The 24560-nt window shown below is 49.3% G+C and overlaps 1 protein-coding gene across 1 annotated transcript in view; it reads right to left on the bottom strand.

The window, feature by feature from the left end:
* Window positions 1–1370: 1370 nt before the first annotated feature.
* rapgef2b (Rap guanine nucleotide exchange factor 2b) overlaps window positions 1371–24560 on the bottom strand; it is a 74499-nt gene continuing 51309 nt past the window's right edge. Inside the window, 25 exon segments of the mRNA XM_079351522.1 lie at window positions 1371–4367; window positions 5440–5649; window positions 5651–5730; window positions 6533–7071; window positions 7211–7412; window positions 8202–8351; window positions 8947–9114; window positions 9467–9690; window positions 10644–10667; window positions 11071–11194; window positions 11299–11510; window positions 11600–11983; window positions 12500–12740; window positions 13456–13613; window positions 14008–14284; window positions 14664–14772; window positions 15666–15869; window positions 15988–16095; window positions 16186–16350; window positions 16437–16475; window positions 16477–16587; window positions 17441–17599; window positions 18309–18445; window positions 19785–19962; window positions 23939–24070. Of these exon segments, the coding sequence (XP_079207648.1) occupies window positions 4020–4367; window positions 5440–5649; window positions 5651–5730; window positions 6533–7071; window positions 7211–7412; window positions 8202–8351; window positions 8947–9114; window positions 9467–9690; window positions 10644–10667; window positions 11071–11194; window positions 11299–11510; window positions 11600–11983; window positions 12500–12740; window positions 13456–13613; window positions 14008–14284; window positions 14664–14772; window positions 15666–15869; window positions 15988–16095; window positions 16186–16350; window positions 16437–16475; window positions 16477–16587; window positions 17441–17599; window positions 18309–18445; window positions 19785–19962; window positions 23939–24070 (4683 nt within the window). The 3' untranslated portion in view covers window positions 1371–4019.

Genomic DNA, 24560 nt, shown 5'->3' with positions numbered 1-24560 from the left:
TCTCTGTATGAGGCAGACTGAGAGAGAAAAGTGAAACACTCTTTTAAAAAAACAACAACCCTCATTTAGCAGGTTGAGAGTTGGTGTAGGAGGTTTTTTTTGGGGGGTTTTTTTCGGTCAACTTTGACAAATTGGGGCCTCTCGGCTTGGTGACAGAAGGAACCAGAACCAGTCCGATCTGCATTATTCATGAGGAGCGAGTATGTCAGGATGTGATACGGTGGCGTCTTCATGCTTAACAAAGCTGCAGACAGAAAGTCAAGCTGTGTGAGCTCATGCATCAACACACACACACACACACACACACACGCTAAAAAAACGGCCCCAACAAATTGAGAAGTTTATTTTGAGAAGAGTTTACAGTTTCCTCACATCTTCTTTTTTTTTTTTAAACCTTAAAACACAAAAAACGTGACCTCTGTTTAAAACAGCGACGGCCATTTAAACACACTTTAAAGAACATGTGCTGAGAAACATGCACACTGGGTGCACTTCACTTTACAGTGGAAATCAGTGAGATGGTGCTTGATCAACGTTTGGAACATTTGTGGGAAAACAGCGCCCTCTGGTGGTCAGAATTTAAAACGTTTTAATTCAAAGACAGTAAACTTTAGATTGTCCTTTATCCATTAGAGACAGGTTTTAAAATTAAGAGTTTACAGCCACTAGGGGGCGTAGTTCACATGTCCTTTGGCTAGATACTTAACCCCATAGTTGCTCGTTAACCTTTAATTTAATGTGTATGAATGGATGAGTTAATACTGATGAACTTTACACAGCAGCATGTTGTTCCCCCCCCCCCCCTCTCTCTCCTTGATTTCTCAATATAGATCCACTTCCTGTCTCTACAAAAAACTCCAAAAATACATCTTTAAAAATCTACAGCATCCTTCTTACTTAATTAGGCTACTCAGATGTTGTCGTCATGACCTCTTTATGTGTTTCATGTTTTAGTCTTTGCGTTTCTTTGCTTCCTCTCTTTGAGCAGCTCTCAGTGATGAAGCTGAGGATGAAGAGAGAACGCAGGAGAAATAACAATAACAGCGTGCATCCAGCTCGCCTCAGGTCATATTTCCATGTTGTCGGCGTGTGGCGCTCAGCGAGTGGGAGGAATATTATGAAATGAAAGAGCTAATGAAATAGATTACAGCGGGGATTTAAACTACTCTCTCAGCTCTGGGTAACAAACAGCAAACGCAATAAGAAAGAGAAATCAAGACTTCAATATCTCGTTCTGGTTTTATGAAGTCTGACACGTCGAGGTCAGACGAGTCAAGCTGCAAACACTCGACGGCCTGTGAGGAGAAAAAAACAAAAGAAAAGAAAGAAAGAAAGAGGATGAAATGAAGAAGCGGATTACAACCTGGGCGTTGATTCTTTATGCAGTATTTATTGATTCCCAGCTTCATATAAACTGGATGTTGAGGCATAAACATAGTACATTTGAACAAAAATATAACCAATATTTACAATTATTGTATTAAAAATACAAAAACAACTGATACGCACTCCACCGATTGTCTTTTTAAAAGACATACAGGTCGAAGTCGTACGAGAAAGAATGAAGAAAAAGAAGGTCATCACCAGCTAAATGTACATTTCTCACTGACATCACACATCAAACAGGGTAGCAGCTCTACCTACTACACGGATCTTTACGCTTGTACATTATTGTGCAACTTTTTGTTTTTCTCAAAGTAGGACTCGTCCGGCTAATATGCACATAATTCAGAGTTTGAATGAAAGTGAATGATGCATGTCACCACTGTATTACAAACAACTTATTATTAACAATCTATCTGCAGCCATTACAAAAAAAAAATACAATAACAAAAAAAAAAACAACCAAAGGAACTCATGAAGTCTTTAAGTGGAGAAACACTGCACTCCTCCATCTTTTTCTCAGTCTGTAGTTTCTGATCAATGTGATCAGCGCCACTCAGCGAGAGAAGAAAGCAACACAAGTCGATTCACTGATGGACTTTTAAATTGTTCTGATTGGCAGCCTTGGGGAAAAAAAAAAAAAAAAAAAGTTTCTTCATACGTCAACGTCCCACCGGAGTCAAAGGAATATAAAAAAAAAAATCTTCAGTCACTTCCGTTGATGGAGAGATCATGTGACGGTGAAGTGGACGCAGGCGGCACACGTCCGGTGTGCGAGGCGAGGAGGCTTTCAGAGGATCGACGTCTGAGCACGGGGAGGAGACGAAACATCCACGCCACGCCACGCCAAAACTCAACGCTTCATCTTGTACCGAGTCTCAACAAACATCCTGAATAAGGCATTTCACTCCACCATCCTTTGATTCTTAACTGCTCTTTAAAAAAAGGTGATTAGTGACGGGGGGGGGACGACCGTGCGAAAACATGGACGCACTCATGGCGTCGTAAGGCGCTTTTAACATTCACTAAAAATGTGGCGTTCTGTTCAGGTCAGGGGGGGAAATGCCCGATTTGAATGTGGGGAAACTTTGACCTCTGATGTGTTTTATTAGAAGACTCTGTACAAGATCATTTCAAAAAGGTCGACGTGATCACAGGTCCATACCTGCCATCCACCTGTGGAACACTTTCACTAAAGATGCATCTTGAGCCGGTGTGGGTTAGCATGTTTGTTAGCATCATAGCAGCTCTTTGTAGTTTCCTCTTGCAGCTGCTGGGTCGTCACCTTCAGCTGTTTTCACACGTGCACAAAACGCATCGCAGGTGTGAATGTAAACACACACGGACGCAGTTTAACGCCGACTTTGTTTCCTCGTGACGTCTGGGTGAGACGATGATGACGAGGAGAACAAGGCGAGGTGCGGCCAAAGTAGGTTCTCCACCATTCGATGTTTTGATACTCTGAATCCGTGAACTCACGTCGCATTGATATAAAGTGAAAAAAACAGAAACAGTGTTAGGAGAGTGCATGTGTGAAAACAGCTGCTCCCTTTATATCCACCTCTGTCATGCTACTTTAAACACGGAGTCAGAGCACATGTTTGCTTTGTTCTTCTTCATGGAAACCTTGAAGACACACACACAGACGGATCCTGCAGAATCTAAAATCTGTTCTGTGTCAACACTTCTAAGCTGGTTACTGAGGGAAAGGTCAAAGGTCATGACCTCGAGGAAAGTGCTTTATAGAGGCAGACAGAAAGTTCTGCTACTAACAAGCATGCTCACAAGGATCCATGTGCATCTTTGTATGAACTGTTACAGATTTTAAATTTAGGCAAAAATTAAAAAGATTAAACCTCCTCTCCTTCTACTGCTAAACTTGATTTCTTCACCTTGAGTGACCTTGTGAATGTCTGGCACCGACATGATGGAGTCGGACGTGTTCTGCTCAGTTTTCAGTGGGTGGTCCATCGCCTGTGTGCTTTTCTTTTTGATGTCCCCCTTTCAGCCCGCTTACAAAACAGCAAGCAGCAGGATGGACTGATTCCAAGGTGGAGCGACGGCCCATCACACCCCGAACGTCTGCTGACATTTAGCTTTGTGCTCAAAGTGCTTTTCTTTGAAATAAATTGTGGTTTTTTTTTTCTGAATGTTCTTTGTACATAAAATGTACTCTGTGTGTGTGTGTGTGTGTGTGTGTGTGTCAGTACACTGTGCATGTCTGAGTTTTGATTTGAACCAACACTTGATAATCTTTCACATGTGACACATGAGATAATACTGAAGAGTTCAAACACTCAAACAACAGGCGGGTTGTTTCAGTCCAGGCTGACGGGGCGGGGGGGGGAAGGGGGCGGGGCGTCTCTCGTGTTCGGCCCTCAGAGTGCAATCAGTCACAGAATCAACAAAAACAAAAAAACTTTAGAGTCAAGTTGACCGTTTTTTCTCCCTCCGTCTGTTTTTTGTTTGTTTGTTTTTTTTTTAAAATCTGTTGAGAAAGTAGAAAATGAAAAAGTGCAGATGAAGGTCAACACGTCACGATGCTGCTGGACGACGGCTCCCGACAGCGACAACCATGTGGTTTGATGAGCACGAGGCGGCTCCGCCCCCCCTCCCCCCGGCACCACTTCGGTTCCTCAAGTCTTTTTATCCAAAGTGCCAGGCGGTTTTTTTTTTTTTTTCATCGTCTTTGACCTTCTCTCCATCTCTTCTTCTTCTTCACAGTATTTTTTTTGCATGCAGGGTCTTTCAACCCCCTGATGATGCTTTAAGGCAGGGGAGGGAGACGAGCAGAGGAGTCCACCAATCAGGAGGGAGAGCCGAGCGGAGGAGGCAGGCACGTATGTAACTGATGATGAGTCCATTGGTCCGTCCGTCTCTTTGATCCGGCCCCGCCCCCCTCTCAAACCAGAGGACTTCAAGTTACTGCAAAAAGGGGCGTGGTCCCCGCATGGACCGTCAGACCGCCGACACCTGTTCGTCCTCTGTGGGGAGAGAGAAAAAAACAGACGTTACTATGACGACGGACGTGTTGTAACTCCTACTGTAACAAGAAGAGCTGCTGGACTGAAGTGAACGCTGTGCCGACTCATCGGTCTCAAAGCGGAGAATCGCGAGCTCGCCGTCGTTTCGTCACATTCACTTCCTGCCCTCGGTTCATGTCAGTCGGTCGGGATGAAAATCAACTCAGACAAGAACGAGTATTTGTCTCGCAACATTTACGCAGATGAGATTTAATCCTGTGAAGCCTGATCTGATTAGATTTTTATCCACAGACATGAACTTTGTTTTTAAGTCTTATTTTAGTGATCACACTGTTTTACGTTCAGTCAACAGACACGAACATGTCGCCTTCATTACGGCCTCTTAGTTTGAATGTCACATTAAAAAACTCTCCATGTATCCAAAGTGCTGCTGCAATCACACGCATGTCATCCAGAGTGCGTGCTGGTGCAGGCGGGGCCCGTGTGCGTGCTGGTGCAGGCGGGGGGCCCGTGTGCGTGCTGGTGCAGGTGGGGGGCCGTGTGCGTGCTGGTGCAGGTGGGGGGCCGTGTGCGTGCTGGTGCAGGCGGGGGGCCGTGTGCGTGCTGGTGCAGGAGGATCATGGGGGTGCATGTTTGGAGCATCCACAGTGAGAGAGAGAGAGAGAGAGAGAGAGAGAGAGAGAGAGTGTCTGGGCCGACCAGGATGACTCATGCATGATGACATGTTGTGGGGGTCAAAGGTGAAGGGGGGGGGGGGGGGGGTTCCACTCCAAATGAACAGTTCCCACATCATGTGATTGGGAGCGCTGATGGTTCAGAGTGGGACCGGTCCTCCTGGTGAGTCTCAGTCCAGGTGTGTGTGTGTGTGTGTGTGTTCCTGTTTACATGCAGGTTTCATTGAAGGGGGGGGGAAGGGGGGGGCGACCTGATGAAGTTTTTACCTGCCTTGGGGAGAGGGGCCCTGCCTGTTAACCCCCGCACACACACTCTCATGGTCGGGGAGTCTCGGGTGTGTGCTGTGCGCCTGGCTTTGGCTTCCTCAGAGCGATTAGTTTGGGAGACAAGGACTCACCCTCCTCTTCCTCCTCGGCTTCTTCGTCCTCGGCCGGCGAGCGTGTGCGATGGAGGCCGCCCGCCCGCTGCTTCGCCCCCTGCTGGGCCTGGTGGGAGTCGGGCGACTGGGTGACCATGCGTGAGCGCTGCAGGGCCGTCGTGTAGTCTGGCGGCCGGCGTCCCGTGTGCGTCGTTGTCGACGTGGGAACAGGCGTGGTCGGGTGCTGCCCTTCGGCGAGGTCAGAGATGGTCAGGGCGGTGTAGCCGGGGGGAGTCGGGGGAGGCTCGCGGTAACGACTTTCTTTCCGAGCTAGAAGAAGACAAAAGATAAAGACGATGAAGAGACATAAAAACATTTTTAAACTCGATCTTATTCCCCTTTTTGAGAGAAAAGAAAAAGAAAGGACCAGAAATAAAAGAGCCACACGATGCACCAGAGGAGGAACATCAACCCCACCTTCACGTCTCTACAATCTGACCTGAGGCCTGTTAGTTCAGTTAGGACTGTGCGCCCTCAGGAAGTCCACCATCAGCACCTCTCAGACTCGACTCAGACTGCAGGAGTTCAAGTTCATTTATGCTTAAAAAAAAACCCATCTTCAGCACGTTTGTGGGACGACTGAGGACCAGAGGAGGCGTCTTAAAGAGGAAAGGAATAATGTGGACACCAGGAAGAGGAAGCTCATGAAATCAGTGTGTGACACTGAGGAGTTCAATGTCTGGAAATCTGCAGATTGATTCTTTAACAGGAAAGTCTCCAGGTCCACAATCTGCCCACCGAGACGCTCACACTAAAGTCCTGAGGAGAATATTTCAGGAGGCCGGATGAAATCTTAAAAAGTTCAGATAATCTTCTCTATTTATAATATTTGATGTTTTCAGGACAAGATAAAGAGACGTTTTAAAGCTTCTGTAACAGCAGAGGTTTTTGCTCCTGCAGTCTGAGTCGGGGGTTAACTCTTGTTTCTCATGAGTGGGATTCATACAGAACCTGGAGTGTGACAGAGACAACGTGTCGTCTTTGCCTGCGGTACAAATGAGAAGACACTGCATGCGTTTCCTGTTCAGTAAATACTCGAGCAGTAAATCGAGGCGAGCTGCGGTAAACTCACAAAGGAGTCCTTTACCCCCAGCGGTGATGGGCGATGGCGTGGGCCGTCCCAGCAGCTTGGCCTCCTCCGAGCCGGTGGAGGTGATGCTACTGGTTTCTGGGTCTGCGTTCACGTCCTTCCCTCCTCTCCTCTTGATGGTGCCCGTGTCTCCTTCAGAGTCCTCCCCCCAGTACACCGCCGAGGACGAGGAGGAGCTGGCCGACGCCCAGCTCCCCCTGGCCTGAGCTGCCCACAGAGCAGCCGGCCCCCCTAATAAGGCCTCCGGACCACCGTGAGGGAGACCCCCGATGCCAACTCCGCCCCCTCCTCCTCCTCCTCCACCGAAGGCCAGAGTCTCCCAACTCCGTCCCTGCTGCATCGTCTGGATGTTGTCATGGGAACCGGAGGAGCAGGAAGTCCAGGAGCCCCGGCCGCTGTCGGCGGCGTCGAGGGAAACTCGATCGCCCTGATCCTGAGTCAGCTCCTCCGAGCTGGGCGAGGAGAGAACCGTGGGGCAGCCCGTGTAGATCCCCCGACAGTCCTGCATCGATGAATACGACCTGAGACAGGAGCAAGAATATCAACCAATCAAAAATCAGCTGAACTGAAGATTTCCCCTCGTGTGTTTCAGTCGACAGAATCATCTCACATCACGGCTGTAAAAGCTTGGGCCTGTATCTAAGCATTCAGAGCTCCTACCCGAGGCTGTACTGGTCGGGGTCAGTGGTGGCTCTTCGTTCCAGCCGCGCCGCCACCATGTGCGAATCCCCGACTCCTCCTGAGTGACGCAGCCTCCGCTCGTCCTGGGCCATGTCGAAGGACGAGTTACTGACGAGGCTGGAGCGAGAGGAGATCTCACTGTGACCCGAGTCCGAGTACGCGTCGCCCATCCGGCTGTAACCTGCAGGTACGAGGGAGACGAAGGCGATTATTCAAAACCGTTTAGAGCATTGTTCAAACAAACGATGGAGTCATCGACATCTTGTCTGGGTCAGTGTCTCTTTGTCACACTCAGACTGCGGCACTTTAACACGCCGCTCAGGGTTTGAACAGCGTGGAAACAGAAGAAGAAGAAGAAGAGAAGGGACGGGGAACTGAACAACAAAGTGGTGTGAAGTAAAAAGAAATCAGTGCTGAGTCGCGTAAGTGCATGCTTCCTCGTTACAGCCGACGCAGTGGAGCTGAGCTCAGCAACATTTCCCTCCATGAGCTCTTTAAAGCCTCTGAGGACGAGACAGAAGAGAGCTGTGAGCCGTGACTACAGGAGGGATTATCTACGGTGCGCCTCAAGGGACAAAATATCATGTGATTAAAATAAATGTATTTAAATTACTCGCGCTGACTATAAGAGAATATGACATGCTGTTTGATTTATACGGTGAAGGTCATTTTGGAAAAGGTAAAGATGGCGAGAACCACCTGATTCATGTTCTCTCAAAAGTCAGCCATTAAAAACACAACGACCTCCTTTGAGAGTCTTCCTCAGGCTTTTCACCTGCTCCGTGTCAAAGCCGATGGTTCACTTCCTAATCAGTAACAAATATGTGTTCTCAAATATTCAACAACAACCCGCAGACATGATGCAACGCCTGCATGCAGCCACCAGGAGGCATCAGAGGGTCGTGTCCTGACAGCGGGAAGGAGCCTGGAGATTGGGGAGGGGGAGGGGGGGTGGGCTTTATTGGCTTACCCTTCTTGGGTGAACTCTGTGGGGAGGTGGGAGGGGACGAGAGCTGGGAGGAGGCGTTGGACACGGTGTCCTCTGGCTGCCGGCGGTGCCTTTCGTTCCCCTCCTCCGACAGAGACAGAATCTTCTTCAGGGACTGGGGGGAACTGGTGCCTGTGGACATGTGCAAGAAAAATGAGCAGATTTAGGATGAGCGACACGGCCAGTCCCTCCAGGAGAGGGGGGGGGGGGGTCGTTTGCTAAACTGCATTGTCTGGGATTTTTCTTTTTTTTTGGTCATTTGCTTGTTTGTCAGACGGCCTCTGGGTGGCAGCAGTGTCATATAAAAAAAAAACTGGGAAAGGCTGTCTGTGCTATTGTCTGCAAATAACAGGATGGGGGATTAAAAAGCAGGCATGCAGACGAGGGAACAGTCCAGAGGCTTATTCCCACTTAATCCACGAGCGCACATTTGTTAAAACAACAACAAACAAAAAAAGTCGTCTTGCAGGGACAAGTGTAACAACTGTAATCAGGCAGGAGGAGCTTAGCATAACAACACAGCTAGCTAAATGTACATGCTGCGACGCTATCAGCTGCTCTTCAGGATTGTGCACGTCTACTAAACTACTATACTGCATAAATAAGTAACCAAACTGATCAATCGATCAAAAGTCTGTGTGTGCAGGAATCAGCTGCTCGAAGCTTTAAATCAGTAAGATAACGGATCATTTTCCAATGAAGCATGAGGCGGGATATTTTGTCTCACCGAAAGGCGGCAGATCCTTGACTGGCACTTTCTTTCTTGATGGGTAAAGGGCGACTGCAGGGACCTGGAGGGCCTGGCTTCCTTTGGCTAACTGGCCCCTCTGCTGGCTGGCCGCTCGGGACACGATTGGCGAGGTGTCCGGTCGTTTCCCACCGGCATTCTTGGGCACTGAGAGAGAGAGAGAGAATACGTGTACGTTACAGATCAGATTTAAGGTGGTTAAACAGAGTCAGAGGGGGATGGATATTACGAGCTGCTAAGAATCAAAATGGAGTATTTGTAAGCGTCCATTTGACCGCTTGTGCTTTCCTTCTGTTTATCAGCAGCGAGTGGAGCTGGCAGCAGCGAAGGGAATCTGGCCTGAGGGCCTGAGTTATTCATATTCTGTGCCAGAAAAGTCCTTCAGCAAGTCTTACAAGTTCTGAGTTCCCACCCTGTTTGTGTTGAAATCCTGGGAGCATGTCGGGGAAATAAGCCTTGAAACAAAGTGGCGCAGCACACAGTCTTTATCCTAACTCACGTGTGCTGATGGAGGGTTCGCACTGCATCGACAGCGTCTGCAGACTCTCCTCGTTGGTCTCCAGACTCAGGTTGGACAGATACTGTTTGACCTTCCTGGCCATCTGGGCGTCCTCGTAAAGCTTTTTGGCGTTCAGGAAGGAGCTGCGACGCACGCGCTTCTTGTGCCCGCCCGTCTGGTTGACGTCGAGCACTGCCGCATTGGCACTACCCTGACTTAGAGACCTGCTCGCACACGGGGGAGGGGGGAGGAAGCAAAACAGACAGCATTTAGAGAGAGGTGAATCATTGCATTTTGCTTCACTGTGGTGTTTAACATGCAGAGAGCACTTCAAGGTATTTCTCTCCACTCCAAAACATTCCAGTCATTCCAGGCAGGGAGGGGGGGGGATGACTGTAGTAGTAAAAACAACAGAGGAGTAGAGGGGGGGGTTCTACGAGTGAAGCTGGGTCATAGTTTACATTTCTGTGGCTTGAGTCAGAGCTGATAGAAGTGGAAGTCAAAGCTGGGCTTACACACGGCCCGAGTCAAACAACAAGATGAAGAGTGAGTCAACCACGAGTCATGTTTGCTCTGCTCAATGGAAAACTTCCGGGTTTTTCTTTTTTTGTTTTTTAAATGCACAGAACGCATCTTAAAGACATTTACGATTGACACATTTTAACAGAACTTTCCTGTGATGCACGTTTGAGTTTGACTCGACTGTCCTCGTGTTACCTCCCGTGTGCACGGACAGTCCGTGTCCCGTTTGACCACAGGAATGTAAAGCATGAGAAGTACCAGTCTATGTGTCCTGGATCGGACTCTTTGGACGTTTGAAATATGGATACAACCTAAAGGACAGGCTCGGTTCTGAAACTAGAGCCGCATGCATGCTGTTAGTAAAAAAATAAAAAATAAAAAGGTCACATTTACTGACGTGAAACAGCATCAAACACACATCATGTTTGAGCACATGTTTAATATTCCAGTGTAAGCTCGTGTCAGCACATGTGACCTTTTGGTTTTTTTATTGGATGCTCTTTGGTTAGCGTCAGGCAGGGTTAGTGGGCGGAGTCAAATCAAACGTGTTAGCTGGAAATAAAAGGGTCCAGAAAAGAAGCACACAATATCGGCAACGATAAAACAAAAAGGGGCCAGAAGGTGCGGGGGGAGTGCATCGGGTCACCACACTTACCCTAAACTTCTCCATTTCTTCTTCCTAGTGGTTGGGTGCCATGAAAAGAGAAGAAGCATGGAGGGGCAAAGGGCGGACGATTAAAGAGAAAAGAGAGAGAGAGGAGACAAAGCTTAGGACAGGAGAGACCACCAAGATCACAAAAGAGAATTTCACCAAAGACCCACGGGAAAAGTCAAACAGAAGAGGAAATCAAATGGTAACACGGCTTCAGCGTGACGTCATTAGACAAAGACACTTTTACAGAAGCACATCGGATGCCAACGCGGCGTGGAGGGAAACAGCTGCTGCGGGGGGAAACAGCTGCTCCGCACGGAAGAGAGCGCGCAGTGCAGAAAGTCTTCACTGTGAACCGTGTGACCTCGCAGGGCTCCGAGAGCTGACCGACCTGCAGAGAGGCCGGAGGGCTGCGAACGCCTCGTCTTACCTGGTCCTGAACATCAGAGCCGGGTCCATGTTCACCGAGGCCATGCGGCCAACGTGGCGGATTTCTTTGGCGATCATCCGTAGCTTCTCGAAGTTCACCAGGCCGTCCACTTTGGAGTCGTTGCCTGAGAAAAAAACAAACAAACGTGAAAACCTTCGCTCACATCTAAGAGCGCAGAGTCAAGCTCCAAAACGCTCGTGAGAAGTTTATTTTGCACCATCGCCGTACCTTCGTGCAGGAAGGTGAGGTCCTTCTTGATGACGGGGAACAGCGGGATGATCGGAGGCTGCAGGTTCTGATTGTTCAGGACGTTCCTGTACTTGGCCATATTTCTCGAGGGGTCGAAGAGATCCTGCAGGTCCGAGAACAACTTCTCGTATTTGCTCGGAAGCTTCTCCCAGGTTCCCCGCAGTCTGGAGACCGGAGCCAGGTTCAAACCGCTGCGGATCAGGAGCGGAAGTTAAAGCACCTTCTGCTTCCTGCACGATGAAGAAAACCTCCGGGACTTTACAAATCACAACATCCTCACCTGATGATGGCGAACATGGAGTTGAAGTTCTTGCACTCTCGGCAGTGCAGCGCGATCTTGATGAAGTGCTTGACGGTCTTCATCCGCTTCAGCTGGTTGGGCTCCCGCGTCACCTCCGAGGCCACCCAGAAGGTCTCGTGATTGATGGCCTCCTCGAAGCGCTTCAGGCTGGCCGAGCCCGTCTTGGAGCGCAGCTTGAAAAGGTCGTCGATGTATTCGGTGGGCTCGATGGCGCAGAAGAGTTCAAAGGCCCGCATGGAGAGCTGGGTGGCGACCTCCACGGTGCTGAGCTGCAGCAGCGAGATCTGTGCTTCTCGCAGGAGGTCCTGAGCGTCCTCGTCCGAACATAACGTCTCGGTCTCCATGTTGCTCTTCAGGTAGTATCTGGTCAGAGTGGAGAACATGTGCTTTGTTATTTAAAATGATCCATCAGGATGCAGATCTGCTGGTTTCTACGGAAGCTCAAAAGGGACATGCAAACAGTCAATTTCCCAGTTGTTGTCATTTCCAGTAATTTTCTCATTTCCATCTGTTTTTTTTTTTTGTGTCACGTTTTTTCTCCTTCGTTGAATTTGTTAGCGGGTTAGCTGTTAGCTGCTATCGTGTGACGCTATGCTCTCACGTAGCCGACGTGGCTATCGGCATCCGGTAAACACAAACAGGATCAGGCTTTACAAAACCAAAGCAAACTGTACTGATCCAGACCGGACCGCTTGGTAGAAACGGGGCTTCAGTTTGACTTCTTCAGTCTTTTCCAGATATTTGAAGGCCGAATAATCAACTGAGCCTGATCAATTATCATTGATTTTATTTGTGACCTTGTGGCATTTCGTCGAGGGGACAAAAAAGTTAGCAAACTAGTAAAAGACAAGGAGGAAAAGCTGGATCCGATGTGATTACCTGCCGCTCAGCTGGATCCTGTCTGCGAGTTTCGACAGCTGATCCGGTAACCGCCTCTGCTTGATGACGCCCTCTGGCGTGACGGACACTTCGCACAGTGAGTAAGCGTCGGCGGCTGCAGTCAGGGCGAACTCCCTGATAGCCTGAGCCACCACCTCCTTCGCCGTGGTGTCCTTCCCGATCATGATGTATCGAGACTGCTGGTCGGCCTTGAAGACTCGCAACACCTGGTCCGACATATCTGTGGAAAGACCGGAAAACACGCCATGACCACGATCCTTTACTTCTCTACATTTCATCCAGAGACTCTTCCCAGATTTCTCTAAAATCAAAAACACACCTCGAGCCTTCTTTCCCATCATTCAACACTTAGATCAGAATTAAAGCCGCAGAATCTCCGTTATCAAAAACCACCCCAAACGTGCCCGCAGAAAACGTAAAGCTGAGCAGTCAGCGCGGTGCCGTCGCCTTCCCAGACATGAACGCAGACTGATTCATATCTGGACGTCAGACATGCAGGCCGACGGCACCGACAAAGACGGGACTGTGCTCGGAGACGCAGGATCATGGGAAGAGAACATACTTACTGAGTAGGAGCGGGGCTGAAAGAACACAGACAACATGTGTTTGAGGTCAATGTAAGGTCGAGTGACGCAGCCAGAAACTTTTCCGCTCAGTCGTTTTATGACTTCATTCACAGAATTCAGCAGATCTACGAGTAACGCTGCCTTTACAGAATAACCTTCAATATTTCTGATCGTCTGATCGCTGCCAGTGAGAAGAACTTCTTTGATTTACAAATTTATAAATCAGGTTTATTTTTCACTTGACAAACACTTTGAAGTGTCTTCATGATCTTACTGCTGAAACGAGTCCTTAAAGCAAAGTGTGTACAAACTTCAATAAGCTGTGAGGACGCTGTGAGAGGCCGACAGTCAGAGCGGCGTGCTACGCACCAGGCTGGTTGTTGAAGTCGAGGATGCGGTGGTGAGACTGCAGGAGGTCGGGGTTGGATGACGACAGGTTTCCGCTGACGGGCAGAGGCGGAGGGATCTGTTTGGACTGCTTCATGCCCACGATGCTGTCGTCCTGTGATTGGCCCACGCAAACGTCGCTATGGAAACAAGAGGAGGAAGAGGCATTGAGAGAGAGAAAGAGGGGGGGGGGGGGGGGGGGTGAGGTTGGCAGTTCTGTCAACGGCAGGCAGGGGGCGACGTGAGCTGGCAGCGTGAAGAGGCTGTGCACACACCCCTGGTTGTGCAATGCTTGAAACCAGCGGCTCCATTAAAGATCCCAGAGACCAGTCACTGGCTCCCAGCTGTGTTCACCATCACTGAATGATTGCATCCTTATTCCAGCTTACTCTTTTTTTTTTTTAATTCTCAGGCTGGAAGGAGCCGAGCCGAGTGAGGTTCAAGCAGCCGAGCAGACGGCTGACTGATGACGCCTGAAATCAAAACGCTTCTTTGGAGTCGTTTTTAAAGATGAAACAGAAAAGCTGGTCTTACTTGTACGGTTTCGGAGGCAGGATGCTGGTGAGCGTCTTGTCGAAGATCTTCTTCAGCTTGTTGCGTCCTCCCACCGTGTTGGTCTTGGCCTTCTTGCTGACCTTCTCCAGGCCCATGACCTGCTCCACGTCCACCGCCAGGTCGGGGATGGAGTAACGGCTCGCCTTCTTGATGTCTCCGATCTTCGGCAGGTGGGGCGCTCCGTTCTTCCTGTCGTGCTCCTCCTCGCCGTCCAGCTCGTGGTCGTGTTCGGGCCTGGTCAGCAGCTCTTTGAACACTGGAGGAGAGGAGGAGCCTGAAATGATTCAAAGCTCAGCTTCTCTGGGACTAAAACGTTGAGTCTGCCTTTAATTTGATATTTTTCTCATTTATTACCACTTAAAAAAAAAAAAAAAAAAAGGTAACGGGTAGCAGCATTTATTCATCAAACTATTTAACCATACAGGGATTTCCCCTCTCCCACCCAAAGACGCCAAATCCTCCTCAAATAAAGGAAGAATCCAGAAAATGAATCCACATAAAAAAACTACAAAATTAATCCACTTAGCGTTCGTCTCTCGTAAACCTGCGACCCTGATTTAAAACACATTAACCCTTTACAGCTCAGGGTCAAAAAGCAAAGACTACAGAAGATCCTGGAGGGTTCATGTAAATACCTAAGAGGTTGGTTTTCACAGTTATGGAGAGGTGGGTGTTGTTCTTCAGGATCTCGTTGGCTTTGATGAGCTGGACGTTTTCAAAGTTTTGTCCATTGACCTCCAAGATCTGACGAGAACAAAGAAAGAAAGAAAACAGGGTCAATGACATAGACTGCCTTTATTTATTCTCAAAAAGGACACTGAGGTTTCCTTCATATCCGATGCCTTCGAGGTTACAGTAAAAACAACGAACCACAGTGATGCATTATAGACGTGTGTGGTCACGAATGAAACAAAGCTATGAGTCGGGGTTTTCAGTCCCGCTCTGTCGTCTGAATGTTTAAGCTCCACCCCCGAACCTCAGAGCGAACACATCCAGAGTGTGTGTTTGTAGATTTGGACTAAAAAACCCGAAAGATGCATCCTCTGACAGGTCGGCTCAATCACGCATCCTGCAGCAGCTCGCTGCAGCAATAAGCCCGTGGACGGATGGTCAAATGATAAAAGGTGGAAACGAGGAAACTGATCCAGAGTGAATGTGTGACGAGCTGGAAGGTGTGAGCGGCTTCCTCTCGGAGGGGAAACAGCTGCAGGGGAAGTTTGGAGTCAAACAGGCTTAACTCGCATCCTCACACTCTCAAGATGCTTTCAAGGATTAAGGGACTTTAGTTAAAGCTCGGAGGAGAGAAAGCCAACACGGGAAGCCCGCAGCTTCAATTTAAGACTTTAAAAAAAAAAAAAAAACTCTTTTAATGCCAGTTAAAGCAAAATTTAAAACCAATTTCACAACTCAAAATGAACTTCTCCACTCGTGAAAAGGATGAATTCAAGCGTAGGTGTGTGTGTATCTGTGTGTGTGTGTGTGTGTGTGTGTGTGTGTGTGTGTGTGACAGGAGGGATTTCTGCCTGCAGACAAAAAACACTTCATGGAGACTTTTTCACACATTTCAAGTGGAAATCCTAAAGTGTCGTCTCTCTCTGTTTTTGCAGCAGCAGGATCGATGTCTCCTGTAAACTCACCTGATCTCCACGCTTAAGGCCGACTTCCGCTGCCTTGCTCCCGGGCTCCACGCCTTCGATGAAGATGCGGAAACCTTTCTCCTGTCCTCCCAGCAGACTGAAGGCCAGCGGGGAGTCCCTGCCCGGCTTGGTCAGCGTCACCAGCCGAGGCTTGGCTTTAGCAGCACACGCTATGTTTAACAGTCTGAGGTGCCCGCACATTTTCTGAGAACCAGACGACACACAAACGTGAGAACACACACACACACACACATAATAATAATAATAATGCATGGCAGTGGGAAACTCAGGAAACAAAGGAAGGAGTCGCTGCTGGACATACTTCTTTCTCCAGATTGTTCTCAAACTCCTCCAGGAAGTGAGTCATGGCGGTGTCCCCCTCAAAGTCATTGAAGTGATTGTTCACCCACAGCAAGACTACCCGTGTAACCTGGAGCGATCACATGATGACAGTGATGTTAGACAGTGATGTGTGTAATATGGACTTTGCAGCAGGTGGACGCAGACTCTACTCGCGTACTTTGTCCCTGAGACTCGGGTCGTGGAACCACTCCAGGAGCTTCTTGCCCACAACCATGGGGCTGGAGAGGAAGGTCCTGTAGGTCAACAGGAAGTCCTCGATGTAGGTGGGATCCACCACCGAGTGTTCCTCCACGAGGTGCATGGTGAGACGCTCCGATGTGCCCTGAAGTTCACAAGCAGGAGTGTTTGTCATCATCACAGCCTGCAGTGTAATCACATGACTTTGAGCGGGGTTTTTGAAATAGTGACCTTGATGACGATGTGTCCTTTCCTGGTGCCCGTTCGGTACCAGTTCTCGGTGCTCCTTCACCATGACGATTCCCTCCTCTTCCACCTTCTGCATGTTTTTCTCCACCTGGTTGAGGATGCAGCAGTAGTCCTGCTGAGCTATGCACACAAACTGGAAGCAGACGGGAGAACACAGCAGTGAGGGACACGTTCGACACTTGTTACGCCACTGAACTTTGATCTGCTCTAAACACGGGGAGAGAGAGAGGGGGGGGGGGAGAGAGAGAGAGAGAGGGAGAGAGAGAGAGAGAGAGAGACAGGGAGAGAGAGAGAGAGAGAGAGAGAGAGAGAGACGGAGAGAGAGAGAGAGAGAGAGAGAGAGATGGAGAGAGATGGAGAGAGAGAGAGAGAGAGACAGGGAGAGAGAGAGAGAGAGAGAGAGAGAGACAGAGGGAGAGAGAGAGACAGAGAGAGAGAGAGAGAGAGAGACAGAGAGAGAGAGACAGAGAGAGAGAGAGAGAGAGAGAGAGAGAGAGTGAGAGAGAGAGAGAGAGGGAGAGAGAGAAAGACACAGAGAGAGAGAGAGAGAGAGAGAGAGAGAGAGAGTGAGACAGAGGGAGAGAGAGAGAGAGAGAGAGGGAGAGAGAGAGTGAGACAGAGGAGAGAGAGAGAGAGAGAGAGAGAGAGTGAGACAGAGGGAGAGAGAGAGAGAGAGAGAGGGAGAGAGAGCCTGCAAAGAAAGCTGAACTTCGTCTCCACTGATGAATTATGAAAAAGGGGGCTTTCACTAATTAGGAGCGAAGATGTTCTCATGCAGGCGCTCAGCTGCTGCTGATTAAAACAATCCGAGTCTTTGCTTTCACTGTTTCCTATTTTGCTCGCGTTTAAAGACATGAAAATAATGTGATCTTTCCTGAGCGGGTTTTTTTGTTGTTGTTTCTGTGTCATGAGGGAAAACCCTCTCTGCATGGGAGGGGTCGACCTGTAGATGCTGCAAGGCGCTCGCCTGCGCTGGGACATCCTACCTGGCAGTCGTCCACTTTGGTCTTCATGACGCCCTTCATGTATTCCTTCTCCATGGTCGGCGACACCCCGAAACTGTTCCCCATGCACAGGATCTCCGTCCGGCTGTCGGGGTACGTCACCTCCACCGAGCCGTTCAGGATGACCGACCACGAGTCCAGCTGAGAAGAGACGAGGAGACGTGAGACGGAAAAACAAACGAGCGCAGAAACAACTCTGCAGATCACAGCTGGCGTCCCCTAATGAGTCAAAGTTAGTCTGTGTCGTCAGTGCTGAGGGACTGCTGCACTGACAGATGGGTTTCAGCGTTCCTCAGAGGGATGCAGCCAGAGGTCACACCTTAAGTGTTGTTCCAGCTCTCTACATGTGGAAGAAAGATTAAGACGCTGACATTATTTTTTTTATCTCATCTGGTTGAAGCCTGAACCTTCAACATTTACCGAAGTGACCCGGCCTCACAGGCTCTTTATTGTTTGGGTGCTTTGTAGCAAAAGCCATGTCGAGCCTTCAGCAGTCAGAGAGAGAGGGGGGGGGGGGGGGGGGGGGGGGGAATAAGTGATGCTTGCTTTAGCTGCCTGAGGTGATAAGAGCGCTCCACCATGCAGACTTAATAGAGCAGAAAAAAAAAAAAAACAAGACATCAAATGGAAGGAGGAAGAGTCGTCGGTGTGAAGGGGTGAGACTGAGGTTGAGTTCCCCGAGAGAGAGACACACACACACACACACACACACACACACACACACACACACACACACACACACACACACACACACACACACACACACACACACACACACACACACACACACACACACACACACACACACACACACACACACACACGGATGCATGTGATTATTAACACACACCTCCTCTCCATCGTTGAGAACGATGGTGCCGGCTCGCTCGACCACGGCGAAGACCATGACGGCGCAGAGTTCCCTCCTCACTGACATGGTCATGTTGGCGAACGCTGGCAGCTGATGCATGAACTCCAGCAATTGCTCTGCGAGAGGAGGGGAAGAAGAGGAAGAAGAGGAGGATTAGAAAGAGAGCAACACAGAGTCTTGACACCCAGAGGAGGGGAGAGAGAGAGAGAGGGCGAGCGAGCGAGGGACAGGCGGCCTTGTTGGCAACCGTGCACCGCCCTCGCTTCCAGCCAGGAAGACACGAGCATCACGACAGATCATCAGCAGAGGAATCGTTATCTGCACAACATAAAGCCAACTATCAATTCCATCGATACGAATGTTCAAGGCGAGCCAAGAATAATTGCTGACACTTTGCTCGATGACCTCAGGGCGAGTTCAACGCCGACAGCCGAGCAGAAATCACATCCAGAGCGCTGCCTGCAAATTTAAAGGGGAAGTACCCTTACTGTTGTTGTTGTTGTTCCTTCACATGCTCGAAATAAAACAATGAAAGAAATAATTAAACATCCTGTGCAGATAGAAATAGATCCTCTCTCAAACTCGATTGTGTTTTTAAGATGCTTACAGTTTCATTCATTCACTGTGAGTCAGTGAAAGGGTTAATTATCAAATCAATAAATCCCTTCAGCTCTGCCTGCAGCCGTCTGACCCAGAACCCCCCCCCCCTTAAGACCAGACCTCCGTGTGTCGGTCACGGCGAGGTCTGATTGTTGTGGCTTTATTTCAGTTGTGTTTTTTTTGAAAGTATTAAGAACTGCGGCGGCCGTCTCGACGTTTTTTAAAGGCAGATTTTTGAAGTGTCGAGGAGAGGACGGAGATCACGGTTGTATCTGACTGGGTGTGTCAACAAAGGATATTCCATGTATAATACAGGGGCCCCCCCCTCCCTTCTCCCCCCCCCCCCCCCACATTAAACCACCAGCTCTCTCCGGCTGGCGAACTGACTGACCTGCGCCTGTCATGGCAACAGCATCGTGTGTGAAGCTGCGGAAGCACTGAAAGTTTAATGTGCAGGGAGAGGTGAGGCGAGAGGATGTGCCGGAGTGACCTAGAAAAGCCTGCCGGCGGAGGGGAGGGGGGCGCCGCGGGGGGAGTCAGCGGATTGAGGGGGGGGGGGGGGAGAGAAAGACTGGCACTCATTCTCTGCATCCAGAGCCTCATCCTCCCCCAGTCCACATCTGCAGCCGGGCTCCGACAGCGTTTGTACTTTTTTTAAATCATGATCACTTTGAGTTGAGTCACAGATTCGATTTTAAGAATGAGTCAAAATAAGAGCAGGAGAAGAAGAAAACAAGAAAGGAGGGCGTGGCCTTTATTGAACCTGCTGCCTAACGTCTGAGGAAAACGCCTCCTTAAAGGTGCCACGCTGAATAAACCACAAACTGCACCATGAAACAAACCCCGGGGGCTCACCTATGTCATCGTCTGTCCGGTCCATGGGGTCTTTCTCCAGACAGTCCCGCACGATGTCCCGGCTCATGAGGGGATCCGACGCTCGCTCGATGTCCTCCTCATCGTCGTCCTCCTCCGAGTCCACGGCCGTTTCCGGCAGCCCGCTCAGGTCCATGTCGCCTGGTTCGTTTTCTGTGGCCTGAGGAGAGAAGACAAAAAAAACACAAGAACAGATGAGAGGTGAATCAGTGAGCTGCGTTAGGACGAGGAGATTCTGCGTCTCCTTCCAAACACGGCCACGTGAAGAGTCGAGGAACGGAGCAGACAGAACCCCCGCATGGCACGCTGCTTTAAAACTCAAACATGCCTGAGAAGCCACTCGGAGGTTAGAGGGAGCTCAACAAGCCAGTCACCCGACTCGTGTCCAAGTGTCAAAACTCAGACGGCGTGCTGAAATCTAGAATAATGAGGTTTCAGATGAGGAGGCTGCACGAGCACGACAAGCATCATCTGCACAACAACGCAATCCGAAGCCCAAAACACAACAACAAAGAGCTTCTGTAAAAACCTGCAGATTTGACCCATTTCAGAAAGTAGATGAGAGCTTCTGCGTACAGTATGAGAGAGACAGGCGTCAACGCTGCATACCAAACAGTCTGCTGTGCATAGTAACAAGCTAATTAACTCCAAACTTTCCTCCCCCCCTCCCCCCCCCCTTTCAGAGAACTTCAGCGGCTGCCTCGCAGCAGCATCCGCTTCTTTGAAAGCACAAGATGAAATGTGCGCGTGGAGCCGAGAAAATGAAACGGAGATCAGCGGTGAAAGTAACGCAATTACGTGTGAAGGAGTGATACTTCTGCTTTCATCAGGAGGAAATGTTTCCGCAAATGACAGAGGGGGGGGGGGGGCCCACGTCGCGGGATTTTCACACGCGCGACATGAAGCCTTTCTCGCAGATGAAAACCAAAAGCAGTGGGAGAAAAAAGAGGACTACAAAGCATCATCTCTGCCGCTTCAAGAAGCCGTCCCCCTTCTTACCTCGCCGTGGAGCCTCTTCTGAGAACGGGAAGACAGGGCTCCCTTTGCAAAGTGTCCGCAGAGTCCCAGCGCCACACGCATCCTCACCTTCAAGACGCTCGCTCTGCTTCGAGTGTCTCGACGCTTCACAAACCTCTGTGTCACTTCTCCTCCAACGCCATGTGCAGAAGGCTCATTAATCATTCACGCCGGTGTCTGAGTGGCCATTTGGGCATCACGGGTGCACACGCCCGTGGTGGGCGGGGCATGTGTGTGTGCGGGCCGTCGACAGAGGAGAGTAAAAGAAGAATAAAGTAGAAGACATAAAAACTCTCACAGCATCTAAACACTTAAATCTGAAGCAGGAAACAGACTCAGTTTGACGGACACACAAGACGAGTTCAGCACGCCGCTTTCCTGCAGCACGTGAATGATGTCACAACAAAGCATATTCCTTCTTATTGTGACTGCAGCATGCAGACACGCCACATTCAGAACAGAGCACGCTCAGTCTGGATAAAAAAAAAACTTGCTCGTGTGCTTTTCGTAATTCCTGCAGCGTGTCTTTTTTTTTTTTACGTGACATCTGTGCATCAAAAATCCATAAATGTGCAGCGAGCATCGAGAGTCAGCGGGCGGGTCAGCTGCTGTGAATATTTCATCACAGCTATTCTTGGATCGATGCTTTCAAAGGGCCTTCTGAAGGAGCAGATTCATGTTTAATTCAAACTAAACAGAGCGCCATGTTGGTGGTGACGGGACGATGATGCTGCTCCTAAACTTCCTGCAGCCCCCCCCCCCCCGCTTGTAAAGAAGAACCAGACCGCCGCTGATTATTTCATTCAAAACTCCCCGAGTGAGACAACAGAGATTGCTCCGCCTCATTGTTCACTCTGAAACCTGCAGGGAGAAACTTTCACAAAGCGTCGTAAAGTCATGTTGCAGAAAACAAACGGCGAGTCCTGCAGGGCGGCGAGGGCCCCCCCGCCCCCCCCTCGGATCCTGAGACATTCTTGTCCTTTCTGTGAAGAGCGTACGTGCAGCAGAACAGGTTCAACACTTCACCTGATGAACAGAGGAGGCAAAATACTACATCGTTTAATTTCCTCTGGCCTCTTAATGTTATCAAGTAAAACGTGTTTAAATCAGCCAATCACAGCTGTGATACCTCAGCGAAGGTGACAACCTTTCTGACGCTTCAGCTTTCAATCCTGAGACGTTTTCTGGGACTGAAAAGGTCAAAAAAGCAGATGATGAACTTTATGAATAAAAGGAGAGCGGCGTGTTCGGGCTTGTTCGTCCAAGGCGTCACGCCCAAACACGCCGCTCCAACCTGTTCACGTTGATCTGCAGCTGGAGCGTTTTGACCTCTTCTCGTCTTTCACTCTTCATGCAGCTCGCTCGTTGGTGAAGATGTGATTCAAACAGGGCTGCACAGATCGTCACGCTTTGTTCCATCGATTTACCCCAAAAGACAAAGAAAAATGTAAATTCATCCAACGTTGAGTCCAAAAAGCAGAATCTAAAGTCGAATCTGATGGATGACTGAGTGTTCAGGACATGCTGCACTCACACCCAGGTTTCACTCTTTACATCACAGGAAGTGAAGAGACGATCACACAGAGACGAGACGAGTGAGTGAGCAGACGTAACACCCGGAGACAGAGACGCCGCACTGCAGGTGGATTAAAAGCTGTGAAGGTAGAGAATCATCAAAAAGAGAGAGCACACAGATTCAGGGACAGAGAGCTGCGAGCAGATGGCTCTAAGACCAGGATCAGTGACTGGGGACAGTTAGAGCCTGTCCAACCTGCCCGAGCCAGCCGCAGCCAGGCCAAACACACACACACACACACACAACACACACACACACACACCTCTAGGATGACGACACACACTCAAACAGGCCGAGCAGCGACTAAAAAAGCTGCATTCAAATGCATTTAATGCTCCATCATCCACACACAGAAGAAGAAGAAGACTTGTGTACTGAAGCCCTCCGAGCACACACACACACACACACACACACACACACACACACACACACACACACACACACAGCAGGTGGCCGTATTAGGAGCCAATAGGGTGGGTGCTTTGTGTTAAGCGGATTAGTTACAGGGTTTGGGGCACGTCCACAGTCGCAGGATTGTGTGTGTGTGTGTGTGTGTGTGTGTGTGTGTGTTCTCGAGCTGGATGGTGGTTTATTTACCTGTGGGAGGTGAGGTTGTTTGAAATATTGTCCTATTCCTGCGTGTGTCTCTCTCTCTTTCGTCAGGGTGACTTATTAGCACGGTAGCTGCTTCACGTCACATTAAAACTGTTCCTCACACCTTTAATCGCAGCACGCCGTTGGCCGCAGCTCCCTGGGACTTCTTCACTTCAGCTTTGAGGTGATGAGACACCGAGCCCGAGTCAGGAAGTGGGCTGGACCACCTGCGTGTCTGCTCCCCCCCCCCCCCCCCCGCTGAGCAGAGACTCTGTCGTATTAGCCTTTTGAGTGCCGGGGTTTTTTCTGCTCCTACCTGATGACACTAACCTGCTGTCCTCTGAATAACACGAGCCGGGCTTCAGTTCAAGACTTTGCTCTGATTTATCAACATGAAGAATGAGTCAGCTTAGGGTTTATTTAGATATTTAGATAGATGTGTTCTTTGTTACTCAAGGAGGGAGGAATCCACCAGATGGTTTCCTTATTTTCCAGAAAGTTTGACGAGTAGATCGATACCTCTCATGTCGAAAACTGACAAATATAAGAGACGAGTTAGCTTAGCTTAAAGTTAGCTTAAAGTTAGCACAAAGGCTCGAAATCAGCTGTTTAAATCTGCTGCCAGAAGTTGTTGAAAATGATAAATCTTGTTTGTGTCATCGGTACAAAATCTTCTATTCCAGTCTCCAAACCAAGCTAAAACATTTTATAGATAAAGAAGTTTGCAGGTGATTAAATTAAAAGGTAATACAAATGGTAAAGATATTCATGTTTAGCCCTTCACAGAATGTTAAAGCAGATGTCGGACACTTCCTGTTTGCTTCTTCATTGAAACATTAGCGGATGTCCGTGAACTCCTGCTAGTCGAGGGGGTGGGGATCTAGAATGAGACTCTGTTGGTCTAGTCTACTGAACTATCCGGGGGGGTTCCGGGGGCTCCGGGTCTTACCTGGTAAATGTCTGACAGGCTGCTGCTTCCAGAGTCGCTGGTGATACTACATCCTGAGTGGCTGGAGGAGACGTGGGTCACCTGTGGGTGCAAGCCGTCGGCCAGGTGAAGTCTGCTGAAGTCTGCGGGGAGCTGCACACACACACACACACACACACACACAACATACACACAGATGGTCAGTATCAGCCGGCTCAGCCGCCACCACTGGTCACTCACGCTGACAATCACGCCGTGTGGAAACACACCGAGCGGCCGTCACTCCTCCAGTGTGACAAATAAAGATTCATTTCACTTCTTTCTTTTTCTGACATCATTGTTTTTGTTTGTCGTTTTAGGAAAAGGTCTTTATGGGGGGGGGGGGGGGGGGGTTCGAACCCAGGCCACCAGCTGGGAGGATTTTAACCACCTCACATTGGACAAACCCTCAAAGCACGATGCTCCCAGCGGCCTGTGTGAGTGAACCATCGTCGATGTCGGACTGAACTGAACACGTGTCTGAACCAAAACTACAAACAGTATTTACATTTTAAATTTTAATCACCAAGTGAACTTGAACTTCCTTCCATGAGCGAAGAAACCCAACAGGAAGCCTTGCATACATCAAGGAGATTCCCTAATT

Source organism: Symphodus melops (assembly GCF_947650265.1).
Source record: "Symphodus melops genome assembly, chromosome: 9".
NCBI classification, from domain to species: Eukaryota; Metazoa; Chordata; class Actinopteri; order Labriformes; family Labridae; genus Symphodus; species Symphodus melops.
This window is presented reverse-complemented; position numbering and strand designations above follow the sequence as displayed.